This window comes from Anabrus simplex, chromosome 2, assembly GCF_040414725.1.
Source record: "Anabrus simplex isolate iqAnaSimp1 chromosome 2, ASM4041472v1, whole genome shotgun sequence".
Taxonomy (NCBI): domain Eukaryota; kingdom Metazoa; phylum Arthropoda; class Insecta; order Orthoptera; family Tettigoniidae; genus Anabrus; species Anabrus simplex.
This window is the reverse complement of record NC_090266.1, coordinates 289,068,883-289,094,332: the sequence shown is the minus strand read 5'-3', so window position 1 is coordinate 289,094,332 and position 25,450 is coordinate 289,068,883. Positions and strand designations below refer to the sequence as shown.

The following is a 25,450-nucleotide window of genomic DNA, read 5'->3' as shown; positions in this document are numbered from 1 at the left end:
ACACAGGATATGCATTTTCAATATTTTAAAATTATATTAACAGGAAGTATGTACATACATTTTTTTTAAATGTTACATATTAACATCTAGTTAGATTCCAATAACAACATAACAAAATAATATTTTAAAAATTAAACTTAGAATTTACATGCCCACACATGTGGGCAGTGAGAATGATAAGGGGTGGGCGTTTTATATGTACTGTACTTATTACAACTTCACACCTCCCCTGTGAACCATGAGACCTTGTTGCAATGGGGAGGCTAGCGCGCCCCAATAAAGCAGACAGGTGAACCGTAGGTGCAACCATATCAGAGGGGTATCTGTCGAGAGACCAGAGTAACGAATGGTTCATCATAGGAGGGGGGGGATAACAGCCTTTTGGAAGTTGCAAGGGCGAGAGTCTGGATAATTGACTGATATGGCCTTGTAATAATATTTAACATGGCTTAGCTATGTTGACAGTGCTATATGGCTGAAAGCAACGGGATACTACAGGACATACAGCTCTCTCTGTATGAATGATGTACTGATGATGGCTACCTCCTGGGTAAAATATTCTGGATGTAAAATAGTCCCCCATTTGGATCTCAGGGTGGGGACTACACAGGAAGGGGCAACCATCTGGGAGATGAATTCTGCAAGTTGCAGCGTAGAATATTAGGAGTCTGAATCATTGTGGTAGGTTAGAAAATCTGAAGAGGGAAATGGATAGATGGGAGATTGGAATGCAGTGGTAGGCCAAGGAAGGGAAGGTAATGCTGTAGAAGAATTTGGACTGGGACAAAAGAAGTCAGCTGGTTGAATTCTGCACCGATCATAATTTAGTCCTTCCTAATACCTGGTTCAAACACCACAAATGACGGCTGCACATATGAACAAGACCTGGAGACACAGGAAGTTATCAAATAGACTTCAATATGATTAGGCAGAGATTCAGAAAACAGGTGCTGGATTGCAAGATGTTCCCAGCAGCAGACATAGATACTGACCACAATGTGGTGATCATGGAATGTCATCTGAAGTTGAAGAAATTGAAGAAAAGAAAGAATGCAAAAAGATGCTACCCAGATAAGTTAAAAGAAAACAGTGTGAGGGATTGTTTCAAGGAACATGCTGCACAAGGATTAAATGAAAAGGCTGAAGGAAACACAATAGATGAAGAGTGGACAGTCATGAAGAATGAGATCAGTAGGGCTGCTGAAGAAAAGATAGGAAGAAAGGTAAGATCAACTAAGAATCAGTGGATAATTCAGGGGATATTAAACCTCAATCAATCAATCAATCAATCAATCAATCAATCAATCAATCAATCAATCAATCAATCAATCAATCAATCAATCAATCAATCAATCAATCAATCAATCAATCAATCAATCAATCAATCAATCAATCAATCAATCAATCAATCAATCACTACTGATCTGCATATAGGGCAGTCGCCCAGGTGGGAGATTCCCTATCTGTTGTTTTCCTAGCCTTTTCTTAAGTGATTGCAAAGAAACCCTAACTCCCCTTCCTATAAACAAATATTTGCCCCAATTTGTCCTCTTGAATTCCAACTTCATCTTCATATTGTGATCTTTCCTACTTTTATAAACGCCATTCAAACTTATTCGTCTACTGATGTCCTCCCACGCCATCTCTCCACTGACAGCTCGAAACATACCACTTAGTCGAGCAGCTCGTCTCCTTTCTCCCTAGTCTTCCCAGCCCAAACATTGCTTACATTTTTGTAACGCTACTCTTTTGTCGGAAATCGCCCAGAACAAATCGAGCTGCTTTTCTTTGGATTTTTTCCAGTTCCTGAATCAAGTAATCCTGGTAAGGGTCCCATACACTGGAACCATACTCAAGTTGAGGTCTCACCAGAACAAATATGCTCTCTCCTTTACATCCTTACTACAATCCCTAAATACTCTCATACCCATGTGCAGAGATCTGTACCCTTCATTTACAATCATATTTATGTGATTACCCCAATGAAGATCTTTCCTTATATTTATACCTAGGTTTTTACAATGATCCCTGTTACCGTGGTTTGGTGGATTAGCAGAGGTGAAAGAAGGTGCTGGGATGAACGGGTCTCAATCTACGAAATTAAAGTTAATTTTAAAATTTAACAAGGTTATATTTTTCTTTTCAAGATCAAGAAATAACAAATATAACAGGTACTCAGTAGCCTAACAACAAATCGAGAATGTACAATTACAGTGTTATAGGATTTGGGCTCCGAGAGCCAGACACACAATTCTTGAGCAGTAAGCCCAACTTGACACATATACGAGATTCAACAAAGGGGCAGAAGACCCCAATCATGCCCAGGAGCTCTTGCTCCCAATTACACAGTAAAGCCTCCTCGAGGCACGCAGAAATCAAAATTTTAAGAAAGAGCAACCCGCTTATAAAGTTCAAGCCTATCAAAGGCCACACCAAATTCTACTTTCAAGCTGTCCTCCAAGTACATGAAAACAGGGGTAAAAATACCCAACCTACTGAGGCCTATTAAGTAAAGAAACAGGTCAATCACATGGCCTCCAAAATACCAACTTGAGAGGAGGCGAAACTGCACTCCTAATATATTTCCTTAAAACCTACTTGGCACTAGGCCGCAAATGCAAGGGCTAATCCCATACTAAAGAGGTGACTTATATAAGAAAACGATTTACATTACATTAGAAGGGAAGAAACGGTTGTGAAAATAAGTTCACCTCAAAGCAATATGAGTGGGAGCTCGAGAGGGTTAAGCACTCTCTATCCCAATTTGTAGTTTAAGGAGGTAGAATTTATACCAAGAGTCTATTACATTTTAGAGGAAAGTTACATGGTAAAAGGTTTCGAACCCGCCCCGAGGGTTAAACTGCTGAGCTGGCAAGAAAATAAGTTATAAAACGGCCATTACCTGTTGGTTGAACTGCTGCCCGAAGAAAGAGGCGCTTCCTGCCCCCTGCTACGTACTACACACAGATGGATGTTACTGAAGTGGCGCAGAGACCCGAAAATCAGCAGTTTATATACCCTCGTGGAAAGTTCGAGGCGTTTCGTGAATGATAACACCCGCCCACAAGCATTTTATTGGATAATGGCAAAAACTACTACACTAGACGAAGAAGAAACACCTTATTGGTGGAAAATTAATTACAGAAATTCCTTATTGGTCAAATTCAAAACTGGCAGAAAGAAAGGGTTAATATTGCCAACTTAAACAATGACTGAAAGAAATTTAACAAAGAACAAACTTATGACCCCAAAATTTCTCCAAAAACACAGTTCGTTCACTTCGCACTAGGGTGCATAATTGTAGTCCTACAGTAGTGCCATCTAGAAAAGAATGTCCACACTTCTTACTACAGGCAAAACAAAAATACATCGAAAACGACACAGTTCAGAAAACTTCAAAATTTACAAGTAGGGACATCTTCTGAGAAACTTGAGAATTAACACAGTAGTTAAAGTTCAGGCTTCCTCCAGTAGAGGAGTTTCAACTGGCGCAATGTTTGAATTAGCGGAGCGGAGGTGTACCGCCCGGTACAATCCCCAAAGGGAACTTTCACCCCATCAACACAGTAATTTAAACTGAGAGGACTTTTCCTATTTGTGAAACTCACAACCTGACTTTTATCCCCGTTTATCATCATGCCATTGCCTACTGTCCATCTCACAACATTATCGAGGTCATTTTGCAGTTGCTCACAATCTTGTAACTTATTTATTACTCTGTACAGAATAATATCATCTGCAAAAAGCCTTATCTCTGATTCCACTTCTTTACACATATCATTGATATACATAAGAAAACATAAAGGTCCAATTATACTGCCTTGAGGAATTCCCCTCTTAATTTTTACAGGGACAGATAAAGCTTCACCTACTCTAATTCTCTGAGTTCTATTTTCTAGAAACAGAGCCACCCATTCAGTCACTCTTTTGTCAAGTCCAATTGTACTCATTTTTGCCAGTAGTCTCCCATGATCTACCTTATCAAATGCCTTAGATAAGTCAATCGCAATACAGTCCAATTGACTTCCTGAATCCAGGATATCTGCTATATCTTGCTGGAATCCTACAAGTTTGGCTTCAGTGGAATAACCTTTCCTAAACCCAAACTGCCTTCTGTCAAACCATTTATTAATTTTGCAAACATGTCTTATATAATCAGAAATAATGCGTTCCCAAAGCTTACATACAATGCATGTCAAACTGACTGGCCTGTAATTTTCAGCTTTATGCCTATCACCCTTTCCTTTATATACAGGGGCTACTATAGCAACTCTCCATTCATTTGGTAAAGTTCCTTCATGCAAACAAAAATCAAACAAGTGCTTCAGATATGGTACAATATCCTAACCCACTGTCTTTAGTATATCCCCCAAAACCTTATCAATTCCAACTGCTTTTCTAGTTTTCAACTTTTGTATCTTACTGTAAATGTCATTGCTGTCATAGGTAAATTTTAATACTTCTTTAGTATTAGTCACTTCCTCTATCTGGACATTATCCTGAACGGCAAAAATACAAGAATGCAAAAAATGATAAGGGCAGAAAAGTATACAGGCAATTAAAGAATGAAGTAGATAGAAAGTGCAGGTCAGCTAAGGAAGAATGGCTGAAAGAGAAGTGCAAGGATGTTGATGTTAATTACTGTTACTTCTATGCTTGTTACCTCCAGCTTATGCATCAGATAGCTGTCTCAGGGCCCAAGGCCATGAACGTCTCCAGAGAAGTGGAAAGCAAAGGTTTACACAATATGAAACTTGGGCACTACATGGCATAGAGTGGCTGGTCCTATGCCAGTCGGTCTTTGACCTCGGGAATTAATCTGGTACTCACTTCCGGTGCAAGCTGATGAAGCAACATGCCTTTATAATAAAATAAACCAAACAGTTGCTGAAAATATTATCAGCATCTTTCAGAGAATTTTCGTGATGCAGAGCAGTGGCCTTAGTTATATACAATCCAAGATAATTTTTGAAATTGAATGGTCCAACAATGGTTTTGGTGGTCCCAACCACTAGAGCACAAAAAATAGCCGAATATCAGAACACAAATTCCACAAACCTGATTACTCAGCTGACCACTCAGCTGTGATAGAAAATGCAATGAAGTACTAATCTACATTAATTAGTACTACAAGAACCTGCACCATGAGCCATCTTCAGATATTTAGAAAAATTGCCTGATGACAGCAGTAACAGAAATTCCAGGAATATTTCCACATGAACAACACAGTAGCTTAGCAGTGTATATAAAGCCTAAACTTAACATAAAGCAGACAACCTAACCACAGTTCGGTCCAAAATAATATCCACACCTACAAATTTTACTTAACGCATGTCAAAACAACAGCAAAGAAGCTATATTTCACTGGTTTACTAAACTTTTTTTTTGTTTAAAAGTTAAATTAAGCTGTACAGAACATATTGCATCAAAATCAGCTGGCATTAATATTTTACCGGGCGAGTTGGCTGTGCGCTCGCATCCGGGAGATAGTGGGTTCGAACCCCACTGTCAGAAGCCCTGAAGATGTTTTTCCGTGGTTTCCCATTTTCACACCAGGCAAATGCTGGGGCTGTACCTTAATTAAGGCCACGGCCGCTTTCTTCCCATTCCTAGGCCTTTCCTGTTTCATTGTCGCCATAAGACCTATTTGTGTCAGTGCGACGTAAAGCAACTAGCAGGAAAAAAAGTTAATATTTTGTGTGTCCACCTCGTGCTTTCTTAAGTGCTTGAACTCGATGGGTCATTGACTCGACAAGTTTTCTGAAATGAAACATACATCAGTTAGTAACAAAAATTGATACTAGATGGCATTTACATACTTGGAAGTTTCATTTCAGTCCACGAGTTGTCTCTAGTTTGTCTTCCCTCCAATTTTCTGTCAGCTGTTGTTTGTTAAGCTGAATGGTGTGCATTTTATGAAGAAAATGAAAAATGAAAACCTAATATCGTAAGTATACAGACAGTTTTTTAATTTATTGTGCTATTTAACGCATAAATAACAATGACTTTGTGTTTCCATGGTTATTCATACAAATATTTGGTTTCACAGGTTATGGGAAAGAGAAAAGACTTTTCCCCAAGGAAGCTAGGGATGGTTTTGGGACTCAAAGCAGAAGGATTCTCGAATAGGGAAGTTGCTAGTAAAGGATCAATTGACCACAAAACTGTGGGAAATATATTGAAGAAACAATCTGAAACTGGAAAGTCAAGTTTGAGGTACAAATGTGGTCAGAAGAAAATCTCCAGTCCCAGATTGTGCAGGGCAATGAAAATGATGGCAAAGCAAGACAGAAAACTGAGTTCAATGCAGATTGGTTTTGAAGATTGAGCAGGAGTTTGGGACCTCAACTTCCCATCAAACAGCGCTAAGACGCCTTTCTGAACTCAAACTGAAGAAGAAAAAGCCTGCAAAGAAAGCCATCCTAACACCAAAAAAAAGTTGAAGAAAGAAAAAGTTTTGTCGATCTGTATCAACACTGGACATCCGAGGCCTGGAAGAGAGTGACTTTTTCGGATGAGAAGAAACTTAATGTGTATGGCAATGACAGTAGTATGAAACTGTAGATGGAGCCAGGAGAGGAATTAAAGGAAGACTGTGTAGTGGAAACGAAGAAGTTCAGTGAAAGTGTAATGCTGAGGGAGCAATTACTGCTAAAGGAGTGGGAAGAATTAAGGTTTGCACAGGTTCAATTAAAGGGTTAAAATACTGTGATATCCATTGAGGTATTAACTACAGCAAGGGATCATTTCAGTGGAAAAAATCTTGGGCCTTTCATTTTCCAATATGGCAGTGCTAGCTGTCAGCGTGCCAGGATTGTCCAGGAGTGTTGCGCAGATCTGGATATTGAGAGGTTATGCTGGGCCCCAAATTCTCCTGAAATGAACCCTATTGAGAATTTGTGGGCAAGTATGTTTCAAAAACGAAGTAAATATTGTTGTACAAGTAGAGTAGCGTAAACTGAGAAAATTGTTCAAATCTGGTACCATGAAATTCCACCTGGTACATGTGAAAAACTTGTTGAGTCAATGACACATCAGGTTTAGGCCCGTAAAAAGGCACGATGTGGACACACAAAATATTATTGTAAGTTGATTTTGATGTAATATGTTCTGTACAACTTAATTTAACTTTGAAACTAAAAATGTTTAGTAAACCGATCCAAAATAGCCTATTTGTTGTTGTTTTGACATGCATAAAGTAAAATTTGTAGGTGGGGGATATTTTTTTGGACCGAACTGTAGAAATCCATTACGGTTTCAGATAGTTTAAATAATTACTTCATATACTATAACAATTTTTTCTTACTTTTAACGGGGCGTCTGGAATGCTATTCATATCAACCATTTTTGCTGGGTTTTACGTTCCACAAAATATGATCTGAAAAGAAAAGTACCAAGAATTAAATACATACAACACCCATTATCCTCTCTTTCTTATGAATATGAATTAAAATTTATTACAAGGACAACAGTATGATTTAAGTAGAAAATACATTTTCCTGATTAACATGGTTATGTGTTAATATCAAATAAAAGTTAATATTTAATCAGCCAATCAATACTACTGGGTTCACTCATGCGATGAATGTGCCCTATCCATCTGAGAGAATGGCCAATGATGGTAGCCTCAATGCTTATAGCATGTGCTTTCTCAAGAAGTGCATCCATTTGATGTTCAAGCTGGATTTAAGTTTTTGCAGATGGAAGCGCTCTAGCTTTTTGGCATCGTAACGGTAGAGAGTCCACGTTTCACAACCGTAAAGTAGTATTGATATAACAACAGCATGGTAAACCATGATCTTGGTATGCAATGTACGGTCCTTATTCATAAACACACGATGGGATAAATGTCCAACTGCTGAGTTGGCAGCACCAATTCTCCTATCAACTTCTTGTGAGCAGTAGGCATTTGTTGAGAGGATACTTCCTAGATATAGAAAGTGGTCGATCTGTTCAAGTGGAGTCTCCGCAATGGAGATACTGAAAGGTGGGAGGTTTGATCCAGGTGCAGGCTGTGAGAGTACTTTGATTTTCTGAACATTAATGGAGAGACCAAAACAATCTCAAGCACTCTTGAAACAACTGACTGACTGTTGCAGCTTCTCAGGTGTGAGAGCAGGTGCGGCAGCATAATTCCATAACGGAGGGAATCTTAGTAAGCTTTTGGGAGCAAAGTCTAGCCAGACTGAACACTCCCCCATCGAAGCGATAACTGACCTTACAACTTGGTTGCCTGTAGATGTTCCATATAGCATGGCAGCTAGGTAAAGAGCGAAGAGTGTTGGAGCAAGCATACATCCTTGTTTCAATCCGTGAGTGACTGGAAACGGATCAGAGATAATATTTTGATGAAAGACTTTGCCAGACGTGTTATTATGAAGAGCCTTGACTAGATCTAAAAATGCTGTAGACAGCCAAAGTGTTTCAGTACTGTCCACATAGCTGGTCTCAGAACTGAGTTGAAAGCCTTTTCCAGATCATAGAACACTAGGTATAAAGGAGTGTGTTGCTCTCTGGATTTTTCCTGGATATGCCTTGCACAGAAGATCATACCTGTTGTGCCTCTGGACGTCCGAAAACCACACTGCAACTCGGGTAGGATCCCCTTGGAAATAATCTGCAGCCAATGGAGCAAAATTCTAGCAAGGAATTTTGCCTGCTATAGGTAGCAATGATATACTGCGATGGTTGCACAAATACTACAATCACCTTTTTTGAAAAGAGTAACGATAGTGGCATTTTTAAGGTCACCAGGTACTTTGCATGTTTCCCATATTAAGAGGATAAAGAGTATGAAGTCTGGTCTTTAGAAGTAGACCTCCACTTTGAATCAGTTCCAGAAGAATGTTATCTGGGCCAGGAGCCTTGCCAGATTTCAATTTACTGAGAGCAGCATTGAATTCCTTGAATGTTGGTGGAAGAGCCATCCATGGTTGTTGTAGATGCTGAGGCACATCATCAAGAAAGTCTTCAGCAGCACTTGAACTCCGATTGAGAAGAGTGGAGAAATGTTCTTTCCAATGTTCTAGGATTTCTTGACTATCAGTAATAGTGGTATAGATGCGAGCTGAAGAGAAGACTAGCGGGACGTGAGGTGGGACACGGGGGAGCAGCTTTCTCTCTCTGTCGTCTCGGCTATGGCTCTTCCTAAAAGTATCGTCAGCCAGCCAGCAGCCAGTCTCCCTTTGATGATACAACAGTTCGGTAGTGTTGATCTTGTCTGTGTGTTGTAAGTGTTGAACAGCGATTTATATATTGAGACTTACATAACTGTGTTATAAAACATTTATGTTATTATAGTGCTACTTTGTATTACTAGAATGGAAACCTGCCGGAAGAGAGGAAAGACTATCCACAGCGGAGCTAGGGAGGTTATCAGACATGTTATCCAAGAATGTGATGAAGAGGCACGAGAGGGGCAACTGAAACACTTACTGAGGCAAACTAATTTGCGTGTATGTAATTATACAGGCATTTCAGTCAGCACAGTGAGAAGAATTCGCAAGGAAAGTACAGCAGCTGGCAATACGTCACTATTAACACCAGAGAAACATCGCCCACAGTCCGAAGAAAGAAAAGTGCAGTGTGATGGGTTTAACAGAGGGGTAATAAGGGAAGTAATTCAAGACTTTTATGTAGTCCAGAAGAAAGTGCCTACATGCCCCAAGCTTTTGAGTGCCATCAAGGAGAAAATCGAATTTCCGTGGGGCGCTCATACTTTGAGGCGAATTTTAAGAGATATGGGATTTAAATGGAAGAAGTGTCAGAATTTCAGAAAAATTTTGGTGGAGCGCCCAAACATCATCAGTTGGTGCTGCAGGTATTTAAGAGCTATGCGGTGTTACAGAAGAAATAATCATTCCATTGTTCATATAGATGAAACATGGGTAGATAATAATTTAACATTTAATAAGTGTTGGCAAAGTGACAATCAACCTGGTGTTATGACCAACAGAAGCTCATCGAACCGCTTAATAATTGTACACGCGGGATGTGAAGATGGGTTCCTGGAAGGAGCGTTGCTTCTTTTTAAGGCCGGGAAATCGTCAGGAGATTATCATGGCCAGATGAACGGAGAGAATTTTGAGAAGTGGATTCGTGAGAAGCTGTTGCCTAACCTCCCTAAGAACAGCCTTATAGTGTTAGATAATGCTTTGTATAATTGTGTGCAACAGAACAAACCCCCCACGAAGTATGCTGTTAAGAAGGAAATGAAAAGCTGGCTAGAAAGGAACAATGTGCCATACGGTGAGGACATGAGAAAAACGGAACTCTTTCATTTGATTGAAATTAATAAAGGTCCCGAGAAAATCTTCCGAATTGATGAGCTTTTAAGGTCACATGGGCATAACGTAATTCGTTTGCCGCCTTACATGTACGGGTTTTAATGCCATTGAACTGGCTTGGGCGAAGGCAAAGAGTATTGTATGGGAAAGCAATGTTACCGATGATATTTCCATGACAAAGCTCGAAGCCGTAATGAGAACTGCAATTTCTCTTATTAGCAAAGAAGACTGGGAAGGATATTGTTCCCACATTCGTAACAGTGAGGAAGAGTACTGGCAGAACTATGGACTGATGGAAGGCATGCTCAAAGAATTCATTATATCTCTGGATAGTGACTCCAATGAATCTAGTGATGACCAGTTTTCCTCGTCCGAATCCGAACTTGCTCATCCCCTAACAGACAGTGAGTGACCCATCGAAGATGCTCTTCAAGCACTTCTTCCTAGAGTTTCTGGTTATTCGTTCGTGTAGAAACGTAACGTTAACTCCGTCCCCACCTTAGGAAATATTGTTTATAATGTTATTTTAATTCATTATTTTGTGCATCATCAAGAAAAGTGACATAGGGACACAAGGATTGATGTAGCTAATTAGGCCTACTGTCTATTGTTTTAAATATTATTTTATTTCATAGTTTTGTGTATCATCAAGAAAATTGACATAGGGACACAAGGACTGATGATGCTAATTTAGGCCTACAGTCTATTGTTTTAAATGTTATTTTATTTCATAGTTTTGTGTATCATCAAGAAAAGTGACATAGGGGCACAAGGATTGATGAAGCTATTTGGGCTTACAGTATATTCTTTTAAATGTTACTTTATTCCATAGTTTTGTGTATCAAGAAAAGAGACATAGGGACACAGGATTGATGAAGCTAATTAGGCCTAAAGTCTATTGTTTCAAATGTTATTTTATTTCATAGTTTTGTGTACCAAGAAAAGTGACATAGGGACACAACGATTGATGAAGCGAATTTAGACCTACAGTCTATTTTAAATGCTATTTTATTTCATAGTTTAGTGTATCATCAAAAAATGTGACAGAGACACAAGGATTGATGGAGCTAATTAGGCCTACAGTCTGTTGTTTTAAATGTTATTTTATTTCATAGTTTTGTGTATCAAAAAAAGTGACAAAGGGACACAAGGATTGATGAAGCTAATTTAGGCCTACAGTCTATTGTTTTAAATGTTATTTTATTTCATAGTTTTGTGTATCAAGAAAAGTGACATAGGGACACAAGGATTGATGAAGCTAATTTAGGCCTACAGTCTGTTGTTTTAAATGTTATTTTATTTCAGTTTTGTGTATCATCAAGGAAAGTGACATAGGGACACAAGGATTGATGATGCTAATTTAGGCCTATAATCTATTGTTTTAAATGTTATTTTATTTCATTGTTTTGTGTATCATCAAGAAAAGTGACATCGGGGCACAAGGACTGATGAAGCTAATTGGGCCTACAGTCTATTCTTTTAAATGTTATGTTATTTTATAGTTTTGTGTATCAAGAAAAGAGACATAGGGACACAAGGATCAGTGAAGCTAATTTAGGCCTACAGTCTAATTTTTTAAATGCTATTTTATTTCACAGTTTAGTGTATCATCAAAAAATGTGACAATCAATCAATCAATCAATCAATCAATCAATCAATCAATCAATCAATCAATCAATCAATCAATCAATACTGATCTGCATTTAGGGCAGTCACCCAGGTGGCAGATTCCCTATCTTTTGCTTTCCTAGCCTTTTCCTAAATGATTTCAAAGAAATTGGAAATTTATTGAACCTCTCCCTTGGTAAGTTATTCCAATCCCTAACTCCCCTTCCTATAAATGAATATTTGTCCCAGTTTGTCCTCTTGAATTCCAACTTTATCTTCATATTGTGATCTTTCCTACTTTTATAAACGCCATTCAAACTTATTCGTCCAATTCATCCAATTTTTGATCTGACATACCACTTAGTCGAGCAGCTCTTCTTCTTTCTCTCAATTCTTCCCAACACAAACATTGCAACATTTTTGCAATGCTACTCTTTTGTCGGAAATCACCCAGAACAAATCGAGCTGCTTTTCTTTGGATTATTTCCAGTTCTTGAATCAGGTAATCCTGGTGAGCGTCCCATACACTGGAACCATACTCTAGTTGGGGTCTAACCAGAGACTTATACGCACTCTCCTTTACATCCTTACTACAACCCCTAAACACCCTCATAACCACGTGCAGAGATCTGTACCCTTTATTTACAATCCCATTTATGTGATTACCCCCATGAAGATCTTTCTTTATATTAACACCTAGATACTTACAATGATCCCCAAAAGGAACTTTCACCCCATCAACGCAGTAATTAAAACTAAGAGGACTTTTCCTATTTGTGAAACTCACAACCTGACTTTTAACCCCGTTTATCAACATACCATTGCCTGCTGTCCATCTCACAACATTTTCGAGGTCACGTTGCAGTTGCTCACAATCTTGTAACTTATTTATCACTCTATAGAGAATAACATCATCCGCAAAAAGCCTTACCTCCGATTCCACTCCTTTACTCATATCATTTATATATATAAGAAAACATAAAGGTCCGATAATACTGGCTTGAGGAATTCCCCTCTTAATTATTGCAGGGTCAGATAAAGCTTCACCTACTCTAATTCTCTGAGATCTATTTTCTAGAAATATAGCAACCCATTCAGTCACTCTTTTGTCTAGTCCAATTGCACTCATTTTTGCCAGTAGTTTCCCATGATCCACCCTATCAAATGCTTTAGACAGGTCAATCGCGATACAGTCCATTTGACCTCCAGAATCCAAGATATCTGCTGTATCTTGCTGGAATCCTACAAGTTGAGCTTCAGTGGAATAACCTTTCCTAAAACCGAATTGCCTTCTATCGAACCAGTTATTAATTTCACAAACATGTCTAATATAATCAGAAAGAATGCCTTCCCAAAGCTTACATACAATGCATGTCAAACTTACTGGCCTGTAATTTTCAGCTTTATGTCTATCACCCTTTCCTTTATACACAGGAGCTACTATAGCAACTCTCCATTCATCTGGTATAGCTCCTCCGACCAAACAATAATCAAATAAGTACTTCAGATATGGTACTATATCCCAACCAAATGTCTTTAGTATATCCCCAGAAATCTGATCAATTCCAGCCACTTTTCTAGTTTTCAACTTTTGTATCTTATTGTAAATGTCATTGTTATCATATGTAAATTTTATTACTTCTTTGGCCTTAGTCTCCTCCTCTATCTCGACATTATCCTTGTAACCAACAATCTTTACATACTGCTGACTGAATACTTCTGCCTTTTGAAGATCCTCACTTACACACTCCCCTTGTTCATTAATTATTCTTGGAATGTCCTTCTTGGAACCTGTTTCTGCCTTAAAATACCTATACATACCCTTCCATTTTTCACTAAAATTCGTATGACTGCCAATTATGCTTGCCATCATGTTATCCTTAGCTGCCTTCTTTGCTAGATTCAATTTTCTAGTAAGTTCCTTCAATTTCTCCTTACTTCCACAGCCATTTCTAACTCTATTTCTTTCCAGTCTGCACCTCCTTTTTAGTCTCTTTATTTCTCTATTATAATAAGGTGGGTCTAACCATTCCTTACCACCCTTAATGGCACAAACCTGTTTTCGCATTCCTCAACAATTTCTTTAAACCCATCCCAGAGTCTGTTTACATTTTTATTTACCGTTTTCCACCGATCATAGTTACTTTTTAGAAACTGCCTCATGCCTGCTTTATCAGCCATATGGTACTGCCTAACAGTCCTACTTTTAAGACCTTCCTTTCTATCACATTTATTCTTAACTACCACAAAAACAGCTTCATGATCACTAATACCATCTATTACTTCAGTTTCCCCATAGAGCTCATCTGGTTTTATCAGCACCACATCCAGGATATTTTTCCCTCTGGTTGGTTCCATCACTTTCTGAATCAGCTGTCCTTCCCATATTAACTTATTTGCCATTTGTTGGTCATGCTTCCTGTCGTTCGCATTTCCTTCCCAATTGACATCTGGCAAATTCAGATCTCCCGCTACAATCACATTTCTTTCCATGTCGTTTCCCACATAGCTGACTATCCTATCAAATAATTCCGAATCCACGTCAGTGCTACCCTTTCCCGATTTGTACACTCCAAATATATCAAGTTGCCTATTATCTTTAGGAATGAGCTTTACCCCTAGAATTTCATGTATCTCATCTTTAACTTTTTCGTAGCTTACAAATTCTTCTTTCACCAGAATGAATACTCCCCATCCCACCCTTCCTATCCTATCTCTACGATACACACTCCAGTATAAAGATAATTTAAAAGTCACCACCTTATCAATACACAGATTTATTTACTTCAAAATTGGTAAATTAGGTCGAAACCGGTCTTGACCTAATTTACCTATTTTGAAGTAAATAAATCTGTGTATTGATAAGGTGGTGACTTTTAAATTATCTTTATACTGTGATACTAATCAATACGGAAATGAAGCTAATAGATTATAACACACTCCAGTGCCGTGAGAAAATTTTTGCATCCATTATATCATTTCTCAGCCATGATTCAACTCCTATTACAATATCTGGTAAATATATATCTATTAAATTACTTAATTCTATTCCTTTCCTTACAATACTTCTACAGTTCAACACTAACAATTTTATGTCATCCCTACTTGATTTCCAGTTCCCTGTTCCCTTATCACCGCTCCCTAGGCCATCCCGTTTCCCTGAATGTACCTCCCTATTACCCTTCCAAACAAATTTCCTAACTTATACGTACCACTGCGGTTTAAATGAAGGCCATCTGAGCGCAGATCCCTATCTCCTACCCACCCATTAGGATCTAGAAATTTCACTCCCAGTTTCCCACATACCCACTCCATAGTCTCATTTAAATCCCCTATCACCCTCCAGTCAGTATCCCTTCTACACAGTATTCCACTAATAACATAGGCCTACAGTATTTTTAAATATTTTGTGATTAAATAAAATTCTATAAAATTGAGTTCTTCAGTAAACCAACTCATCGAATAATGAATAAATTCCCTCCTCTCTCCACCTTTTCAGACGGTACAGCACTGGTTTTCTGAGCTTAAGTTGGTGGGTTCGATTTCGTCTAAGTGCAATGGTATTTCAAGGTGCTGAACTATGTCAGCGTCATGTGGACAGCTTTATCGACACGTAAAATAACCCTTGCGGCACAGAATTCGTGACGCACAAGCGAGAACATTGTTATACAGAATAGTTGAATAGAATACTCCCATCCCCGAGTTCCGGATCGCCTGGAACTGGGGACAGAGTAATCATTTATTGCTATTTTTTATATGAATGCTTTTCTTTTATCTATTACTACATTAAACATTATTATTATTATTATTATTATTAATCGATACGGCCACCTGTGGGCCACGTTTACACAATCTTCCTTCTGTCACGTAGACTGATACCCTTCTCTTTACACTCTCGCCAAATATTCTTGAGTTTTGACTTCTTCTTGCTCATTCTTCCACCGCGGCTTCGCATGTTGCTCTTCAGACGCATCCCTCAATCCCGCAACCTTCTTCCTAAATGATGTCCTTTCTTTTATATCCTCCTCCTTGATACCTATTTCTGCCAAGTCATTGTGCACGTGTGTAAGCCATCCCGGCTGTTTTTTCCACCTTTCCTGCAGAAGTATCCTGTTGGCCAATCTCTCAGGGTTCATTCTTTTGATATGTCCATAAAAGGTCAGTCTCCTTTTTCTCATCACAATTGTGATTCTTTCTACTGTCTTGTAGAGCTCCAAATTCGATCTTAACCGGAATGTGTTTGGGTCACTCGTCGACTTTCTAGGGCCTAAGATTTTTTGCAAGAATCTTCTTTCTTTTTTTTCAAGGACTGGATCAGCCATCCTCGTCAAGGTTTCTGCTCCATAAAGTTACTCTGTTCTAACCACTGTGCAGTAATGTTTTAACTTGGCCTGAATTGAGAGACTTGGACTTATACGTGTCATGACATAGTCTGAATGCCAACTCCATCCTTCTCACCCTCTCCTTTAATCCCTCCTTTTCATCTCCATTGGGGGTGAGTATTTCTCCCAGGTATTTAAATTTTTGCACACGCTGAATATCACCACACAATGTAACAAGTCTGTCCGTGTCGCCTTTTTTTATAGAATCCATGAATGCTGTTTTTTCGAAAGAGATTCTTAACCCTGTTTTGACTGCAACATTTTGTAGTTCTTCAACTTGTCTCTTGGCTGTTTGACAGTTGTCTGTAATAAGATCGACATCGTCTGCGAAGGCAAGGCAATCCAACATCATCGCATTTTTTCCACAACCTAACTTGACCCCATTCTTCATTCCATTTTCAGTCATTCTCAGCCTCCATTCCCTAATAACTTTTTCTAAAATGCAATTAAAGAGTAGTGGAGAAAGGCTGTCTCCTTGCCTCAAACCCGTTTTTATCTCAAATGGATTTGAGAGTTCGCCCATAAATTTGACTCGGGGAAAAAGTGTTTGTAAGAGATTGCCGAATTATGGCCAGAGATTTCTCATCCACTCCAAACTCCTGCAGAACGTTCATGAGCACTCCACGATCTATGGAATCATATGCCTTTTTGAAATCAACGAAGGTTATGATTGTCCTCTTCTGATTTCTCATTGATCTTATTTTTATAAGTGATTTTAGAATATAAATCTGCTCAGCACATGAACGCCCTTTCCTGAACCCTGCCTGGTATTCACCAATTTGTTTATCTAGATCTGTTTCAAGCCTCCGCTGTAATGCTTTGGATAGAATTTTGTATGCTATAGGAAGAAGAGAGATACCTCTGTAGTTGTTGACGTTAGTTTGGTCCCCTTTTTTGTGTAAAGGATGAATGAGTGCATTTTTCCAATCACTTGGTATTTCTTCTTTTTCCCAAATAAAAGCGAATAATTCATCTAGTTTTTCCACTATATTTTCACCTGCAAATTTGAATAACTCTGCAGTAATTGAATCTTTCCCAGGAGCTTTGCTGTTTTTTAGTTGCTTAATGATGTCCCTAATTTCTTCCTTATTTGGTGGTAATGAATCCTTCAACTTGAATTGAGGCTCTCCAAACAGCAATCCATCTTCGGGAGGTTCACAGTTCAGAAGATTCTGGAAATAGTTGGCCAGATACTCGCAATTCTTCTTGTCACTAATAATGAGTTTCCCTTGTTCACTTTTAAAACATAGATTACCAGGGGAGAATTTTTTGATTTTGTTTTTAAACCTTCTATAGCAGGCTCGGCCAACTGGCTGGCATGTGATGTAAGAGAGACCGTGTGACGTCGTAGAGAGACCATGTGACGTAAGAGCGCAGAAAGTGGGGGGCCGCTGTCGTAGACTGGAGACGAAGAGACAGCCTCGCTTTGTAGTAAACACGTGAAGTGCCATACATGCTGGTGGCTATGGCTTTTATAGACACTTTTCACAAAAAGCCACACAAATCCTTCTTATTTAAAAATTTATCTCGTAGTTCTCTATCACACTGTAAATCTAACTCTAGGTCTAGATCAACGTTATCTACAACTGAAAATGACGTGGTTAAAAGTTTGTATCACGCTGCAGATTATGATCAGTATCAAGGCGAGGAAAGGGTACGTGTAATTACAGAACTAAAAGGTAAAATAAATAACCATGTCGAGCATTCGATCAGTGAGTCAGCAGTTCAACTGAGTTATAAAATTTCATATTTAATTACAAATAAACTTACACCGTTCAGTGGTGGTGAATTCGTAAAGGAATGTTTAATTCTAGCAGGTGAGGAGTTATGTCTAAATATCATTCAAGAGTTCGAAGCTACCAGCTTGTCCGTGCACACAGTGTCGACAAAAATTCAAGACCTATCTGATGATGTCCACCTACAATTATCAGAACTGACAAAAAGCTTCCGGGCATACTCCTTAGCAATTGACGAGGGCAAAGATATTTCTGACATGGCCCAGCTAGCCGTTTTCATACGAGGGGTTGACAAAAACTTAACAATTTGGGAGGAAATACTGGATTTAGTGCCTATGAAGAACACCACGAAAGGCATCGACATTCTCAACTGCATTGTAAGTGTTGTTGAAAATGCTTCTTTGTCATGGAACAAACTAGTTTCAATAGCAACAGATGGTGCACCTTCTATGGTAGGGCGCAATTCTGGAGTAGTTGGGCTCATAATATTAAAACGAAAGGTTTCCCCGATTGCATAGGTTTGCAGCGGGAATGTTGAGTATATTAGGCTCCACGTATGCCTGTGAACGAATCTTATTTTAAATCAACAAAACCAAAATATTGAAGTCAGTTGTCAGATCACGATTTGAAGTGTGCTCTTAAACTTAGTTTTTCCTCAAACATTAACTCCAAATATTGCAAAACTAATAAACGAAACAAGACTACAAAAATCAAAGAAACCAACGAGTGGCAACTGAGTATCGATATCATGAGATAAAACGTATGTTTCGAGTTTACAGATTACTCTCTGTACTATTTTTGTTGTAAAACTGTGCTGTTTGTTACTATTAGCACTATTTTTTACAGTGGGTGATATTGTAAAACACAGCAATTTTGTGTTCAATATCAGTTCCGAAGATTCACCGGAAAAAGTTAGTTTAATTTGTATATGTAGAAATAAAGTTGCTTTATAACTTTTATATTAATTCATAACAAAGTTACGTTACAATAAATTATGTGGAGAGAAATATGTACTACACATACCGCATTGTACTACCTGCAGCCCTTGGGCCTCCCTCTACGAATTAAGTTGCATTTCCCCTCGCCCCTCTAGCCTTCACTTCTCAGTTACAGTACTAAGTACTTCGTTTCGCTGCCCGAGCAGAGTGTGTAACGTGTTACCTGACATCACACGTACTCGCAGTTGGCTGACCCTGTTCTATAGAAATCTCTTGTGTTGTTTCTCTTGAAATCTTCTTCTATGTTGTGCAGCTGTTCTTTCTCGTACTTTCTTTTCGTATTCCGAAGAATTTTTGCTGTGTGTTTCCGTTGTTCCTTGAAGTCTTCGAAATTCTAGTGATTAGTACACCATTTATTCCACGCTTTAGACCTTTCCCGTAAGGCTACTTCACAATCGTCATTCCACCATGGATGTTTCTTCTTTTTGGCGATCATTATAGTCTTTTCAGCTGCTTCTTGTATCCTCCTTGCCATTTTGGCCCAATTCGAAGATTCCAAGACCTCAAGCTCTCGTTTATAGTTCTCAACAATCTCAACATTATAACATTATAATTACTCTTAATCACTATTTACACCCAATCTCTAAACTGCAGTTTTTTCTTTTTTTTTTTTTTCTTTTCGTCCTAGACATTAACAGTGTTATATTGTCTAGGACAACATGTATCTTACCGGTACTCTTATTATTAATTAGTGTAAGTTTTTTAAGAGTCCGAACAGATTTTTCCTTAGCTTACAATAGACATTATAAATTAACTGAATGGCTGAATGAGTGAATGACTGCATGTCTGGATGAGTTGCATGATTGGATCGTAATCATAAAATTGTTATACGCGCACATATTCAATCTGGTTTATTATTATTATTATTATTATTATTATTATTATTATTATTATTATTATTATTATTATCTTCACGTAATGAACACGCCGGGACATGGTGTGAGAGAATGCATTCGTAACTCGGCACACTGACGAACGAAATTGACCTGCCTAGCTCACTTCATGTAACTTACTACATTTGAAATATAGGAAATAAATATCGTCTTCTTCTAGTACTGTAACCGGCATAGGACACTGGCGATAATTTTGTAAAACTATGTAAAAAATATCATAATAATTAATACAGTGCATATATATGAAAATTAAAATAATAACAGAAGCTCTTTTGATTTGCACCTTGAGGATGGACTCTGCCCGTGATTAAATCTAACATTGAAGATGGCATAAATTCCCAGTGTCAGTGTAAAATAACCTAGGCCTAGATTACTATTAGTTGGAAACTGCGTTGTCTTAATATTTCGCTGTTCAGATGTAGTCTATTAAGAGATGAATAATGTTACCCAGCTGCGATATACAAAAATACATCGAGTGCCTTGCAGGAAGTGACCACCCGAGGACACTGCGACTACGAGGGCGAACGTTTTCAGAAATGCAAGTACATACACAAGCTTGGAGACGAGAAGCCAGGGGCGAGGGGAGAAGCGAGGGCTAACGCATTCCCGGCGACATTCCTAGCGAAACTCTTCTCTTCAGCTCCCATCTATAGCATTACCAACAGCTTTCAGTGTCCTGGAGGAGGAGCGAGTTGGGTCATATAACTCCTTTATTCCTGCATAGAAGTTATGCAGGTCTCGGGCATCAGACATACTTTGCAGTTCCTGAGCTTTCTGCTGCCACAAGCTGTTCTTTATGTCTTTCTTTGCGTCTGAAGATGGATCCTGAACAAGGGATCTTTGTTATCATCAAACCAGTCTTGTCTTACATTTTTCTTAAAACCAATGAGAAGAATGACAGTCTAAGTCTGAAATCACACATTTTGTAGTTGTGTTACAGGTGAGATAATGACTACTTCTTGATGGCTTGAAGATATATGTTACAAACTTAGGAAGTTACATTTGCTATACAAATCAATATTGGACCATATCTTCTGGTGGGGGGATCCCCACAGACACTACTGTTCCTACAGAGACTCGGAGATATAGTCTCGAGATCACTTTTGCCCATGTACATTTTCAGAGCTGTTTGTGTCAAGGAAGGCACTCATCTTCGTCAACACTCATTGCGCAAGTCTATTGGTTCAAATTTATGACCGCTGCCAAATGTTCAGCAGGGAGAACATCAGGCCATCTCATCTCTTGCTATCACAATAGATTGGTTTACTTTCCGTCAAGAGGAACGAATGACCAACTTAAACAAACAATCCAAACCAAACCAAACCCCATGGCACTACAGCCCTTGAAGGGCCTTGGCCCACCAAGCGACCGCTGCTCAGCCAGAAGGCCTGCAGATTACGAGGTGCCGTGGGGTCAGCACGACGAACCCTCTCGGCCGTTATTCTTGGCTTTCTAGACCGGGGCCGCCATCTCACCATCAGATAGCTCCTCAATTCTAATCACGTAGGCTGAGTGGACCTCGAACCAGCCCTCAGGTCCAGGTAAAAATCCCTGACCTGGCCGGGAATCGAACCCGGGGCCTCCGGGTAAGAGGCAGGCACGCTACCCCTACACCATGGGGCCGGCAGTAAACAAACAATATTTAATGATAAACAATGAAATTTCGTATGGTTTTTAGCGCCGGCTGTGTCCGAGGATAAGTTCGGCTTGCCAGATGCAGGTCTTTTGATGTGACGCCCGTAGGCGACCTGCGAGTTGTGATGAGGATGAAATTATGATGAAGACGACACATAAACCCAGCACCCGTGCCAGCGAAATTAACCAATTAAGATTAAAATTCCCAACCCTGCCGGGAATCGAACCCGGGACCCCTGTGACCAAAGGCCAGATTGCTAACCACTTAGCCATGGAGCCGGACATGATAAACAATTTATCATGCATATTAGATCCTATACGTTGATTGCTTCATGTTCTCCATCTCGGCAACAGATTCCCAGCAACGGCCCACACTGTTTCAAAATCCAAGGTCAAATGCACAGATATATGTCTGATCTGCTACCAAGAATTTAGCACATTCTTGTGGTCAACTGTATGTCACTCAGAACACGCTAATGTTTTATATGCCCACAATGACCAAAATTCATAGGCACTCAGTACACAACAAATGTTGTTGGATACATCAGCCAACAATCCCTGCATTGTTTCATACCAGAAAGCAGGAGAAATACTGGAAAACATACAGTAACCACCAAACAAGAGTTTACGGGAAATTCACGCGAGGTGCGCATAGCAAGCTGATGGGAAGGACAGGCTGTATTAACCCAGACCAGTACCAGTCCTTCCTGCTGGAGAAAGCCACCGTTCTCTTCAACAAGAAGGAATTAGAAAACAGCCCCAGTATCATTTTTATAAAAGCAGGAAAGAAATGAAAAGCAGTCGTTTTCATTCATGCGGAGCTTCCCAAGCTCCTTTCAGATCTATGGATTTGGACACAGCATTGGCAGAGTTAAATCTTTCCTGGCTTTATTTTCTTCAAAGTCACTACCCGATATGAGGACAAGAACTCCATCCGTCAGGTACAGTTTCTCATGCATTATATATGAAAATGAAAATCTACAACCTGTTTTCCAGTCAGTGACTGGGTCAGGGATGGAATGAATGAAGCCCCCATCTTGCGGTGAGGATAGGAATTGTGATGATGATTCTTTTGTTTAAAGGGGCCTAACATTTAGGTCATCAGCCCCTAATGGTACAAGATGTGACGAAATGGAATGACAAAGTAAAAGTCCAAAATCCTCCACTGACCAGAATTCAAAACGTGAGGACGAAGAATGAATGGATGGTTATGAATTTAAAACAATCAGTGGATCTGACCCGCAATGTCTCACATTCACAGAAACTGACGTGAAACAACAGTAATACTGAATCGATGATGTTTTTAGTTTAAAGGGGTCCAAAATCCAAGTCATCGGCTCCTCATAATGGTACTTATCGCTAGGAAAGTAGAACCATGGTATTTGTCATGTTACGGTACTAATCAAAAGTAGCGGAGACTCGTGACATTGATATTTAGAAATTTCATGATCCGTATTGAAGTGGTATTACAGTAACTGAAATTATTAGGCGTCCTCCTATTCAATACAAAGACATTTATTAATGTGAATTGATCACATGTCGTTCACATGTTGTACTAGTTTCGGCACTTAACTCGTGCCATCATCAGCCGATTCAAATCAGGCAAACAAACAATTTTAAAACACACATTAACACCTGCATAAATGAGTATTAAATAAAATATGGTACATGATGATATTGCACTTTAGTATAAAATCCTCTTAAAAATGATGATGACTCCATTGTTTTATACACATGGTGGTTTGTCCAGCTTTTATATGTCTTTAGTTCTTTAATCTTGTTGAAAATACGCTGTAGAGTTTTAATGTCATGTGAAGTTGAACATAAGAGGAACTGCAGGAGAAAAACACATTCTTGGAAACGAGTAGCGGCCGACAATACTTATATCAAGGTGAAGAGCAGAAGTTGTTTAGGCAGTCTGCTATCATTCATAGGCTGGATGTGACCAACGCATCTAAGCCGATGAGTGATGATAAAGGCTTCTATGCTGTTCACATGTGCCTTGTCAAGAACTGCCACACTACTTATGTAGTCATCCCATTTGATGTTCATGATGGATCTAAGTTTCTGCTGATAGAAGCGTTCCAGTTTCTTTATGTCACGACAATAAAGTGTCCAAGTTTCACATCCATATAGTAATGTTGTTATGACTACAGCTCGGTACACCATTAGTTCAGTATATAATTTGAGATCCTTATTCAAGAAAACTCGGTGGGAGAGGCGGCCGTAAGCTGCATGGGCAGAGCATATTCTATTTTCCACATCCTTTTCTAAGTTGTAATGTGTAGTTAGAATACTACCAAGTTAGGTGAATTGGTCTACCTGTTCAAGAGGTGTTCCTGCTATGGTGACATTTAGTTCAGGGACAGGGTGTTGATGGTCAAATTGTTCATAAGCTTCCTTAAAACAGTTGATGGATGTTTGAAGCTCCTCAGGTGTATGGGCAGGTGTTGCATTGTCATCAGCATATTGAAGCTTCATTATCCAAGTATTATGAGTCAATCTCTGAGAACGGAGCTTGGTTTGGTTGAACAGTTCGCCAGCATACCGAAACTTAATTTCCACACCCACATGGTCGACAGTAGAAGTCTCGTGAAGCATGGCTGCCAAGTACAGCTTGTGAAATATTAGATTTTATAATTCCACCTTTACAATATGCTACCTCAGACTACAGTGGTAACACAAACAAGGCACAAACACAGTTAAAAGGGAAGGTAAGAGTACAATACACAATATAAGAAAACACTACACACTCGGAAAAACAGTAGCTGGCATCACGCGGGTCTCCAACAAAACCTGTATGTAAACATCAGTAGGGCCAACTAGTGAACAACAAACCGGGAAGGTGAAAAGGCTGGGAACCTACCAAAGGCATGGACATGGCTTAGATAGCGGATTCCGAATAAATCACCGTGATCCTTAGATTTTAAAAATATTATTTACAAGATAATTTTACAAATACATTCCAAGTTATGAGCTATAAGTTCAGTGATATACATAGGTTATTTCGTACCAGTGTAAATTCAAATTTCAAATCAACTATACATCTATTTACCAATGTAGTTGTTCAATGCAATATACAGTGATGTGAAAAAGGTTATCCAAAACTTAGCGTCCCTAAAGTAATACAGAACTACCAGAGGCAAACCCCAAAGGGAAATACTATTAAAATACATTCTACATATTTTAGTGAAACAAGAAGTGGGAATGCCTCGGAAACGAACAGGTAAGTCAAGCTGAAAAACTAAGGCGTCATAAGTAACTAATTTGGTGAATCTAGGCGAGGTTAGGGCAGACTCCTGTATGAAAAGCAAATCGGAACATTACGGAAATTTTAGCAGGACGGAATTCAAGAGTGCTTACCCGAGGAGAGTGCCATCCCGAAACCGGGGGACGTCAACCAGATAGGCTGCTCGCAGACAGATAGACCAAGACCGACAGAATTCAGGATACAGAATTCATTTGAACACTGCCTCGCTCACTATATATAGGAATTACTGGCCTTGGAGGCAGCCAATCACCGTGCACGAGTTCCCTATCGCCACCTAGACTCACCAATCACAACCTTACTTTCGATCGAGAACTTTGACTAACATTCTAGAATACGCATGATCGCGAAAGTCATATTTTTCCAGAATAGACAGAACACACTTTCTAGAACACATACCAACAAAGTAACACACCCTGTACAAAAGTTATGTAACTTTCTAGATCTTTCCAGGAACTATAGACAGAATTCTACTATTTACAAATGCCTATGTTACAACATTATACAGTACATGTTAGGTCAATAAAAATAAAACATCATATTGTATTTTACCAATAAAGTCTTCAAAAAAGGACATACCACTCGCACTACATACTTCACATGTAACACAATACTGTAATTGTCTTTATTACAAAGACTACATC

General features: G+C 39.0%; 1 protein-coding gene across 4 annotated transcripts in view; it reads right to left on the bottom strand.

Moving 5' to 3' along the window:
* LOC136864062 (type-1 angiotensin II receptor-associated protein) overlaps positions 1-25,450 on the bottom strand; it is a 268,407-nt gene that overhangs the window by 150,488 nt on the left and 92,469 nt on the right. For all 4 annotated transcript variants that reach the window (XM_067140601.2, XM_067140600.2, XM_067140602.2 and 1 more), the window contains exon 3: positions 7,307-7,378. In XM_067140601.2, the coding sequence (XP_066996702.1) occupies positions 7,307-7,345 (39 nt within the window). In that variant the 5' untranslated portion in view covers positions 7,346-7,378. The remainder of the gene's footprint in view (positions 1-7,306; positions 7,379-25,450) is intronic.